General features: G+C 46.3%; 1 protein-coding gene across 3 annotated transcripts; it reads right to left on the bottom strand.

Annotated features, from left to right (window-relative positions):
• Nucleotides 1-1336: 1336 nt before the first annotated feature.
• KLHL38 (kelch like family member 38) lies at nt 1337-10857 on the bottom strand. Of its 3 annotated transcripts, none has more exons than XM_008983290.5 (4): nt 10642-10857; nt 8607-10213; nt 3676-3781; nt 1337-2807 (listed from the first exon to the last, which is right to left on the bottom strand). In XM_008983290.5, exons 2-4 carry the CDS (start codon nt 9954-9956, stop codon nt 2518-2520), a joined length of 1746 nt encoding a protein of 581 aa, XP_008981538.2. In that variant the 5' UTR covers nt 9957-10213; nt 10642-10857; the 3' UTR covers nt 1337-2517. The 3 variants fall into 3 exon arrangements, with proteins under 3 accessions (XP_008981538.2, XP_008981537.2, XP_002759295.3); XM_008983289.5 differs by having other exon boundaries at nt 8607-10114; XM_002759249.6 differs by having other exon boundaries at nt 8607-9957.
• Between the last annotated feature and the right edge of the window lie 1301 nt (nt 10858-12158).

The raw sequence follows: 12158 nt of genomic DNA, 5'->3' as shown, positions 1-12158 counted from the left end.
ACCAGCATCTGCTTTTGGTGAGGGCATCAGGCTGCTTCCACTCATGGCGGAAGGGAAAGGAGAGTTTTTCATGCTGCTGTTAAAGACACACCCAAGACTTGGTAATTTATAAAGAAAAAGAGGTTTAGTAGACTCACAGTTCCATGTGGGGGCTGGGGAGGCCTCACAATCAGGACGGAAGACTGACAGGCACGTCTTACATGGTGACAGACAAGGAAGAGTGAGAGCCAAGTGCAAAGGGAAACGCTTTATAAAACTATCAGAGCTCATGAGACTTACTATGTTCAGAACAGTATGAGGGAAACCAACCCATGATCCAATTATTTCCCACCAGGTTCCTCTCACAACACATGGGAATTATGGGAGCTACAATTCAAGATGAGATTTGGGTGGGGACACAGCCAAACCATATTAGAGAGCCAGATTTCACATGAGAGGGAGCAAGAGAGAGGGGAGGGGTGCCATGCCCTTTTAAACAATCAGCTCTCCTGTGATTTAACAGAGGTGGGACTGAAAGCCTGAAGAGAGGGAGTTCAAAGACACTAGGTTAGAACAAGATGCCAGCCAGCAGCTATGGGGACAGTGTTCAGGCTGAGGAGCAGGGCTGGCAATCCAGGCAGGGGGTCTCTCTGACCTCAGCCAAGTGATCTGGGGAGCAGAGCAGAGCTTCAGACCCTAGCAGGAGAATCCGAAGTACACAAAAGACAACTTAGAATGAAGGAAAAGTCTAGAACATCAACCTGGAGAGCCAGATGGGGAGGAAGGCCACAGCTTGGAGTAAACTCTGGTGCCAGGCCCAGGGCAGCAAGACTGATTGCAGAATTGATGGGGAGAGGACTTAGCCTACATCACTGGGCTTGGACAGGCTAGCCCAGGACAGGAGGGGAATGGAACAAGCCATGGAGGTCTTCCATGCCCACAGCTGGGCAGGGCAGTGGTTCTCGACCCTGACTACACATTTCAGTCATCTGGGAAGCTTTTCAAAAAATACAGTGTCTGGCCCCCCCCCCAACCCCGCAAAGCATCCCTGGTCATTTTTCTCAAATGGGGCTGGCCCCGTTTTCAGATGACGGTGTTATGCAGGCAGTGCCGAGAAGCGCTGTTCTCTACTTCGGCTGATTCCTGAGTTTGGGACTGAGCCAGTGTGGGAGGCACCTCCAGATAACGGGGGCTATAGAGATAGTCAGCCTTGGCATCTGAGGGCAATGACTGCTGTAAGCACTGAGAGAATTTGTTGACTTTCCCCAGAAGAACAATCCTTATAACACTGACCGAAATGAACATCCTGATTAATTATGCAGGTTTATAGCTCCCCAGAGGCTGCAGAAAAACATCATTTGGCACCAGAAACAAACTTTATTCTGGCAGTGCAGAATAATTTTACAAACATTAGATACTGAATTGTGCAGACGTCTCTGGAATTTCGATGTACTACATCCATATAATGCAGAAAAACAAGGTCAGGGCCAATTTCTCATGTTGCCACCTGGACCAAGCATGTCCAGGAATCCTCTGGGGTCTCAGCCCTCTTGTTCCAGATTTCAGTGGTGTCCTGGGCAGATGTGGTTTTTGTCTAGATTTCTCCCTTTGGGGAAATGCTTTGAATCCATCACATACAGTTTGGAATGGCTGTCAATCACAACAGGTAACCCCACCTCTGTCTGTGGGGATATGGTCCAGGACTAGCCAGTCCTGGCAACAGTGATTGGCTCAACGGGTAGGCATGGAATTCAAGAAAGGCCCATAAGCATTGTTCTTTAGGTTTAATATATGGGTAATGGCAAAGTTGTCTCCTGAAGATGTAAAGCTAGAAAATGAGTCTGGGTTTATCAGTTGCCATTGTCCCCATACTGTGTGGGTAAATAAAGAAGCTTGCTGGAGAAGGAAGCCTAATAGAGATGAGGTAGAAAGAGAGGAAAATCTCGGGAGGAGAGAGAGGAAGAGAGAGGGGAGACTGAGAGAGAGAGAGAGAGAGGGAGGGAGAGAGAGAGAGAGAGAGAGAGAGAAACAGAGAGGGGGATACAGAGACAGACTCAGAGAGAAGAGAGACAGAGAAACTGAGACAGAAAGGAGACATGCCAGGCATGGTGGCTCACACCTGTAATCCCAGTACTTGGGAGGCCGAGGAGTGAGAATCTCTCGAACCTGGAAGGTGGGGGTTGCAGTGAGCTGAGATCGCATTACTGCACTCCAGCCTGGGCTACAGAGTGAAACTTCATCTCAAAAAAAAAAAAAAAAAAAAAAAAGACAGAGATGGGGTGAGGAGAGAGCGAGAGAATGGGGAGACACAGAGACTGATAAAGGAGACAGATGGAGGTCGGGGAGAGAGACAGCGAGAGAGGGAGGGAAGGAGAGAGAGGGTTCTGGCAATGCTATGCCAAGTTCCAGGCCTCCTGACTGGTACCTCAGGCTTGTGAGCTCTCCCTGCAGCCTCTTAGGGTTAAGCCCTTTGGAGCTGGGTTTGTATCCCTTGCAACAAAAGGCATCTTGAGTAGGACAGCAGGTTTCTTCCTGACCTCATGGGAGGGCAGATGTGCAGGGTATGCACTGGAGAGTGAGGCAGGCGTGGTCAAAGAGCTTGTGCGGCAGCTGCCCCTGGGATGTCCAGGTGTCCGTCTCAGGGTCATAGCAGTCAAATGAGGCGGAGTCCTCAATGTTGCAGTCCGTGGTCAGGCGCCGCCCGCCCGTCACATAGAGCTTGTTTCCCATCACCGTGGCCCCGTGGTGCATCCTCCGGTCTTTCATGTCCGCACATTTTACAAATTTGTTGGTTTGAGGGTCATAAGCAAGAATCCTCCTTGTGTAACCTGAAAACCAAACGACACATGGTCAGGCTCAGCCTTGCTCATCTGGGACTGGAGGGGTCCTGGGACACGTCTGACCCCTGCCACTGCCTAAGGCTGAGGCCGGGGCTCTGAACTAGAGCATGGGGTGTAGAGCTGGCCTGCCAAGGCCTGCTTTGTGGCAGAGTGGGACTGGCACACAGATCTGTCTGATTCTGACCTTCACCCCAAGTTAAGGCAGCGCATAAGCCATTCTTAGATTGGGAGCAGCTTCCTGATTCCTGTAACTTTCTCAGCCTGGCAACTTCCTCTCTCAAATGCCCACTCAAGAACTATGACAATCCCAAGCCTTTGGAAACTCAGAAGTGGGTTCCCCACAACAACCTTATCTGGTAGGTACTTTTAGGAGCCTCATTTTATGGATGAGCAAACTGAGGCACAGAAGATGTTTAACTTGCTAACGAGTATATAGCCAGTTAGTGACAGAGCCAGGATCTGAACCCGGTCTATCTGACCCCAATACCAGTCTTCTTAACGATGACACTATCCTATGATTACAGAGAAACAAACCATTAGTAGCTGGTATTATTAACGGAAGCAAACATGTTTTATTTACTGTGTGTCTGGGATAGAGCTAAGGGCTTTAGATACACAAGTACATTAATCATCACAACAGCTCTGTGTGATAGGTATTATTTCATCTGTTGTTTACAGATAAAGACAGAAACTTCTGGATGAGGAAAAAGTTTTGTCAGATTCTCCACGCTTCTCTGGTTGGTTGGATGTGCTTTTAAAGACAATCTTGTAGAATAACATCTGTCTATGAGTGACCTTTTTTCCATAGACGGTGCCAAGTTTGTGTCACACCCAGCGATCCCCTGTTCAGACTCACCTCCCACAATGACAATCCGCTCCCCAAGCACCACTGCAGGGGCACACACGTTCTTGATCATTCTTGTCTCCATTTTGAACCATGAGTTTCTGGAAATGTGATAGACCTGAGGGAGAAATAGAATCATGGCACTGCATTTTAAAGTTAAATATTCTTTAAAAAAAAGGCAGAAGTAATCATTAAGAGGGTGAACTAGGAGTGAGATTTTTCTTTCTACTTTTCTCCAGTTTTAAAAACGTAGCTAGATTATTGGTAATAAACAAAATAGAATTGAAAAACCGGGAGATGTGTATTATTAAAAATTGATCTTAATGTGACCCCAGGAGATCAGTGGTTGTATTTCTATAGAATAGACCAAGAGTTTGGCGTTATAATAAATGTTTTACTTACCTTGCTTGGAGCATGTTTTTCTTTTAATGAGAAATGAAGAAACTTGGGTATTCAGAAAACCCATGATTTTCCAATCATTTTTTATTTCTAGCTCATGTTTAAATTTCTAAATGTTCTGGTTTATCCAAGAAGCTCATAGAGCCAAGAATAAATCTGAGGCTAAGTGAGGAAGGCTTTTGAACAGTTCATGCCTGAAAGTCATTACAGTCCTAGAAAAATGCAGCATGAGAAAGGGGAGAAAGACCAAAGAGAAGGAAGCAGGCTGTTTTACCATGCTCTGAAACGGTGGATCAAATCAACATTCCTGAAACATGTTCTCCTGTTAGTGTCCTCAGTTTAAATCTAAATATCAAATGTAAATTAGTTCATTATGGGCAAAATTGAGCTCAAGAGATATAGAATGAATTTCATATAAGAAAAGAAGGAACAAGAACATTTGTTTACAGAGGAAAAAAGGCGTAGTATTCTTGGCTAGAAAATATTTTCCTATAAAATAAAATTACCAGGGCAGGCACAGTGGCTCACACTTTTAACCCAGCACTTTGGGAGGTTGAGATGGATGGATCATGGAGGTTAGGAGATTGAGACCAGTCTGGCCAACATGGTAAAACTCCATCTCTACTAAAAATACAAAAAAATTAGCTGGGTGTGGTGGTGCGTGCCTGTAATTACAGCTACTCAGGAGGCTGAGGTGGGAGGATCCCTTGAGCCCTGGAAGTGGAGGTTGCAGTGAGTTGAGATCACACCACTGCACTCCAGCCTGAACGACAGAACGAGACTCCTTCTCAAAAGATAATAAAATAAAATAAGATTACCAGTATTATTAAAAATGTTTAAAAAATCAGATTACTAAATTTGATCTTCAAAACCATCCTATGAGGTAGGTATTATTATTGCTTCCATCTTTCAGATTAGACCACTGAGGCTCAGAGAGGTCAAATGACATGCCCAGGGTCATACAACTGCAGTGAGTTGGGGAGCTGGTCTGGTCAAGGCCAGAGTCCATGCTCTTAACCACCACAGTCATGGCTCTGCCTGGAGCCATGAAATTGTGGCTTTTCCTGATGGAAGCTTTTGAGATTGGAGACCTCTTGAGGTCTCTGTCTGTCCTTCAAGAAGTCAGCAAAGACTGGGGGAGGCCAAGTACTAGAGGAAGGGAAGGTCACAATGGCTGTTTTATCTGAAAATACGTAAGTGACAAACTCTCTAAGATCCTTGGAAGGAAAGCAAACACTGGTTGCATTTTACTTGAATGAATAATCGCCTCCTGGCCCTTCTGTTTTTCAGCTTTGGGTATGGCTTTAAAAATAGATTACACATTTTTTCATCATGCTCATCATTCCCCAAAGAAGCTGGGGCAAGCATAACAAAGGATGATTTTTGACCAGTGAAGGAAGAAATACTTTTGTTATAGTAAAGGATTTGCTTAATGCCATCCAGAAACAGGTAGAGAGAAGGCCAGGTAAAAACGTACACATACAGCACGATTTGCATAGTAATTCCATTGCAGCATAGTTCTGAAAAGAACTCATACATGCAGATGAACAAGCCTGTGAAGAAAACTCTCAACCTGTGCCTGAAAATCCAACCTGCTCCATCAAGCAACTCCAGGCATTCATTTTAAACTATATTCGAATGAGTAGACTGTCTATTTCAAAGCTAGTGCGAAGTAGGTAAGAAAAGCATCCAAATGAATTCTTTTCCTCTTCTCGCTCTTCTTAATCCTGTAATGCAAAAGGATCCCTCAGAGGTTTCATATTTTCTTGGCTTGACAACTTCCTGTTTGATTGTACTATGCATTTCTTGATATGCTAGCTTGAAGCTTAAGCTTCATGTTTTATTCTCAGGTTGATGATAGTTTTGCAATGTGAAATAATGAGCATATTTGTTGACCCTATTTTGAAAAATAGAAAAAGGGAGGGGCTCCAGCTTGACATGGAGGCACTTTGTTATCTATATGGTGTGGACAGAGCCTTGAGAGGACCAGAAGGTCTCTCCCAGTTCAAGTAGAGGAGTGGGATTTGGAATAGTGATTCTAGAAAGACTCAGAATCTGCCTAGATGGTCAGAGAGGAACTGAAAACACAGGCTGGAGAAGAGAAGGCAAGGAAAAAATCTTTGCTGGAACTGACCGGGTCCAAGCCATCACTATCCTTGCCTGGAACTCTGGAAGATTCTCCCAGTTCTCCCCTTCATCCACTCAGGCCCCTTCCAATCCCTTCCCTACAAGGCATCCAGACGGAACTTCTAAAAATGTGAATTTTGTTACCTTGTCCACCTTTCTTAAAAGCCTTCAATGAAGTTCTATTCCTTTCAGGCTATTGGATACAATGAGTTCTAAATTTCTCTTCAAGGAATCAGTATGTCAGTGTGTTCAGTTATTTGTCCTCCATTTTAAAGTTCAAATTCCTTGTAGTTTGAGTAAACAACCTTCTCCACCAGTTCTAATCAGTAGTTCACATCTGTTCCTCCAGTGCCCGACTCCGTCCTGACTCATCCCGGTCACCTGCTTTGGTCACCTGCCCCGGTCACCTGCTCCAGTCACCTGCTCTGGTTACCTGCTTTGACCTAGGTCACCCCTGGCTACCTGCTCTGATCTGCCTGTAACTGTCCATAACCATCCTTCCCGCCAAGCCACCCACCCTGCCACTCTGGCTCATACCCCTGCTCCTTAAAACAGCCAATTAGCCTAGACTGTGTGGTCTAACCCTAGCCAATAGGGAAACGACACAGCAGTAGGGGACAACCTCCGTCAGGAATAAGAACCCCTTTTCCTCCCTTGCCCAAGTGTGTGCTCACCTTTGCTCCATCTGTGAGGCACACCTTTCCATAGAAGTAAACTGCCTTGCTGAGAGGATTTATCTTCAAGCGCTGTTTCTTTTGGCAATGACATTTTACTTATAACGAGGCTAATCCCAATTTCTTGACAAGGCCTAGAAAGCCCAGCCAGGCCAGCCTCACCCCCACAAATATCCATCCCTCAAGAAGGTTCCAGGATTTTTCTGAGAGGGGCTCAGGGGCTGTGATGTGAGGGGAGGAGATTGCTCTGGGTAGCCTGAGAAGGGGGCTGATGGAGATCATACAAGGACTCACGCCTGTCCCCAGCTACCCCTCAGCACATTGCCCTTCTCCTCTTTGCTCTGTCTTGCAGCTTCATTGTCCTGCTTTTGGCTCCCCAAGGCTGTGGGCTGTACCTCTTTGTGCTTCAGTGCCTTTGTACAAGTTGCTCCCTTACCCAGGACCACTCCCCCTCCCTCAAGAGAGAATTCTGACTCTGGCTTCAGGTGGTGCAGGAACTTCCTGCATCTCTCTCTAAGTCAGATCATCCCTTACATTACAAGCATACTAACACTAATGATACCTGATGAGCTGAAGAAAAAATCTCTTAGTGTTTTAAAGTTTATGAATTTGTGTTGGGCTGCATTCAAATCCATCTTGGGCTGCATGCGTGTTGGGTAAACTTGCTCTACACTAGTTTAGGGCACCCCCACTGTGATCTTAGAGCACCCTTCTCTTCAGCATCTGAATTGCAACTGAGGCTTATGTGTAAATTGCTGGGTATCCAGGCCCTTCGCAGTGGTTGCTATTCAACATAACTCTCCTAAGTGAGCAAAGTACATCATGTGGGTGCTTCTGCATTATCTGTGGGCAGACTCATATCATTAGATGAACGGCAGAGATTACCAGGAACTTGCACAAAGTTAGAAAACACTTAATATTCTGAAACATGGCCTTTATTGATCATACTTCTCAGAGAGCTCGTCAGTGAAATTAATGTCTGCCGATCATTAAAAGTAGGGGTTTCCCAACCTGGCTGCACCTTAGAATCTCCTGGGGACTTTTATAAACCATACATTTTAGGATGTCACACAAAGATATTTTGATTCAGTGATCTTAGGTCAGGTTCCAGGAGATGTGGTCACAAAGGTGTGGACCAAGGCTTGGGAATCTTCTTTTAAGGCCTTATGGACTTGAGTTAGAAATATCTGCCAGATTCCTACAGGACTTCACTATCTGACATTCAGTATGTTCTACAATAGCTTGAATTTTTAGATATATATTTTTCTACTCAAATGAAGATAAACTCTGTGGATAGGGATGGTATTTGTATGTATTATTCTTGCACGAAAATAATTTATAAATTGAAAAAATCTTGCTGAAAATTCTTCTTCCTTCCTCCTTTCTCTTCCTTCCTTGCAAATGACAAGTGTTTGTGTGTACATGGGTACACACGTGTGTGCATGTTTTCATGTATGCATATATTGTGTTCATGTATATGTATAAATGTGTGCATGTACGTGTAGATATATGTAAATGTGTATGCATGCATGAATTGCATATGTAAATGCATGTTGGTAGGTGCACCTATGCATGCATATGAATGAATATGCATTTGTGTATATGTATGCATATATGTATGTGTGTGCGTATGTATGTATGTTGGTGAATATGTAAGCATGTGCATGTGTGTGCATGCAGATGTGGGTGTGTCCATGCACATATACTCATGCACTTACGTGATAGGCAAAACAAGCCCTTTACCTGGATAAGGTGCACAGGGTTCTGCATGATGTCCTCTCCTCCAAAGAGATAGAGTCTTTGGTCTTTCACAGCGACTGCAGGGTGGAGCACACCCACGGGCATGCTGGCCATACTCTCCCAGACATTGCAAATGCTGTCATACCTTTCCATGGAGCCCATGAGCTCCTGCCCTTCTCCAGTCCCCCCGATGGAGAAGATGAAGTTCTTATGGGTGGTGCTTCTGTGGGAGTAGCGGGCCACCAGCATGGGCTCCCCCAACCTCCACTGATTGAGTTTCAGGGAGAAGATGTAGACATTGTGACTGACCAGACTCCTCCCTGAGCTGACAGCCATGCCCCCCAGCACGTAGATGCTGCGGTGCAAGGTGACGGCAGAGGCCTTGTACAGCCGGGTCGGGAGTTTGGCAAGGCTCTGCCATTGGCCGGTCTGTCTGCTGTACAGTAAGACATCCCTGGTGGTCTGCTGGCTGTCCTTCCTTCCACCCAAGAGGATGAGGAAATCTTGGTAAGAGTTTCTTGGAGGGACATGCAACAGGGGTTTGCAGTCTGGGGCATTAGTGCCACACAAAGAGAACATCTGTCTCTTGGCAGTCTCCAAGATGATCTGGCATGCAGGTGATGACTGCAGGAGGGCATCATTGGCGATGAAGTGGTGGAAGAAGGCCGGGTGGATATACTGCAGCCTGACCTGCTTGAACAGTTCCTGCATGTACCGCTTCCGGGCCTGGAGGTCATGCTTAATCCAAACCATGAGAGCCTCAAACACCTTTTCCTCCTCCCCACAGAGCCCATCATCTCCGAGATAGTCTCTCAACTCCAAGGCACAGAGCTCCTTCAGGTCAGCCGATGTGGCCACCTCTGGGAAGGATGTCAGTGCCACTTCCCTGGCTTTCTTTTTGAGGGTCTCGCAGCTTAAGATTTCTGAGAGTCTGATCATGCCCAGGCAGTTGCTGGGGGCCAGCTGGCTCTGCAAGTATGAGGAGCAGGCCTCAAACAGCTTTGGGAACTGTAGCATGGAGGCGGCCTCCATCATGTGGAGGACATTGTCCGCAGTGATGCGCACTTCCCCCGTGTACACGTAGGAGACAATCTGGTCCAGGGTTGGGGAGTCAATACCTTTCAGCTGCACTTTGGATTCACTCTTCTCCCGGAAGCTGCTGCAGAACATAGCCCTGAAGTAGGGGCTGCTGGAGGCCAGCACGTTGCGGTGGCAGGGGATCTCCCAGGCACCGGCACAGATGATCACGTCAGTCAGAATCCTGCTATGCCTTAAGCTGTTGAGCTGCCTCAACAAATCAGAAGAGAAGTCATGGTCTTTGAAGAGCAGCCCATCCAGTGACTCCTTGTCCATCCTACAAAGAGAGAAGGAAGCCTCCAGAGTCGGCAGGTCAAGACTTTCTTAGCGGTATGTGCTGGAGGGTTCAACTGCAGGGCTTCCAAGACCCGGTGCTTCTGTGTCCGCTCCCCATCATGTTTGTAAATTTCACCATGAACATTGTGTAGGGAAGACTGGAAAGGAAGGCCACGCATATCTCATACCTGAGCTCTTTTTGGTTATTTTCTATGGTTATTTTCAAAGGTAATGGGCAAACAGTATCTTCAGCTAATCTGAGAGAAACAACCAAACAAACTAAAGTTGTTGGAAGTTACTCTGTTATCAGAAGCTGAAATGCTAGTCTGAAGCAAGATAACAGTCCATACATTTGAACAGCAGAAGTTCATGAACCTTTTTCCCAATGAAAATATCCTTTTTTTATTGGCAGCTTATCTATTATGGAGTAAACTTGTCTAAACATCTCTTTCTGAGTGTCATTCATTTCCCCAAGAATGACACTCTGGAGGTGTGGCCCTCTGTTAACTGGACAGAAATGAGGGAAGAAAATGGACCTTTGATATATATATATATTTAAATATGACTTCATTGAGCCTTGTTTTAAAGGTGGAACAAATAGAAAGAGGGACCAAACAATCCCCTGGTTTACTGGATGACACCTGGCTGTCTACCTGCCAAAGAAAGAAGTATGAGGGATACTCACCTCGTTTTGCTGCAGTGACATGCACTGTTGCCTGGTCTGGCTTGTCCCCCTGGAGAGTTTCTGCCTTTAGCTCTGAGAGAAACCATAAACCCCAGGCCTTTCCTTCAGTTGGCAAATGCTTTGTCCTGGGAGGTTTCTGGATTTGTTTATGCTGAAGGCACTTTCATAGTTTTCTAGAGCTTTGTGCAAGGACTGCTGGGCAGGGAGACAGTGTATACATTCCAGGGCTAAGAATAGTTGCATATGTACTTTCCACTGTTATGACATGTGACTTTCCAGTTGCCTTTTGCAGCAACCTCAGGGCCTGCAGGTCCCGCGCATGCCCACATGCCTTGTTTCCTTGGCAAGTGTTTACATCGGCAAAAATAGATTGGGAGGAGTGGCTTCTCTTAGAGAAGACTTTGCTGTCTGCTTGGAACCATCCCGAGTCCCCTGTCCTAAAAGTGCCTGGGAATTCTAGCTGTCTGTAAACAGGTTGCTGTGACTTGTGGAGAGTCACTGAAGATGGTTCTCAGCCACACTGAGGGTGGCAGGTGGTCACAAGGGAAGCCGGAACATGAGCCTGTGAGTGCTACTCAATGGACCTCTATTTCCCACCATCTCCCTGGCAGGATCGCTGGGGAGAGCTGTGATTTCCTCCTCCAGGATCCTAGGTGACAAAATCCATGACAAAAGTTGCTTTTTTGTTGAGCACCCCAGGGTTTCCAGATTCATGAAGGCCCAAACCTTTGTTGGGTTTCCTTACTCAGTAGCCTCTGATTGACAGTGGCAAGGCCAAGCTCCCCCTGTCATGTCTGCCTCTATCAGACACGTGCTGATTGCTCTTTAGCCAGCTTTTTATAATTCAGACTTCCTTTTCTGTCTTACTTTTCCATTTTGTCTTGTCTGACAGCCTAGGCTAGAGGCAGGAGGCAAGGCACGTTGCTTTAGGGAGAGAGAGAAAGAAGATGAAGGATGGTGAGGAGAAAGAAGAAGCAGGGATGGGGGAGGGAGAGAGAAAGAAGAGAGAGGGAGGAAAAGGAGGAGGAGGAGTAAGAGAGGGAAGACATAGAGGATCTGGGGAGAAATGATAATAGTGATGTGGTAGGAGGCAGCTTTCAATGATAAGAATCAGAATCATGAAAGAAAGCCAGAGGGACCTCAAGTCTGTCCTGCCCCTGCTTTCGGGGAGGTCCGTGGTTGTACCAGCCCCAGAAGGCAGGGAAACCTGACTTTGTCTCCTACTCAAGTCTTGCTGAGACTAATGCAATGACCTTCCATGCATTCTTTTTCCTTTGTTTATAATGCTTCTCTCTCCAACACAACCACTCTGTTCCCTCTGGAATAGCTCCTGGGAAGGCACCTCAGAATTTGCCAGTCCCCAGCACCAGGCCCTTCAGTGGCTCCCCATGTCTACTGGACTTTTTAGCTGGAATTGGACTGGTGTCCTGTCTGCTTCTGGAACCACATCTACTGCCACTCACGTGTGATAGTCTAGCTCCATGAGACATAATTCCTGTATGACCCTTGTATGCAAC

This window comes from Callithrix jacchus, chromosome 16, assembly GCF_049354715.1.
Source record: "Callithrix jacchus isolate 240 chromosome 16, calJac240_pri, whole genome shotgun sequence".
Classification (NCBI taxonomy): Eukaryota; Metazoa; Chordata; class Mammalia; order Primates; family Cebidae; genus Callithrix; species Callithrix jacchus.
This window is presented reverse-complemented; position numbering and strand designations above follow the sequence as displayed.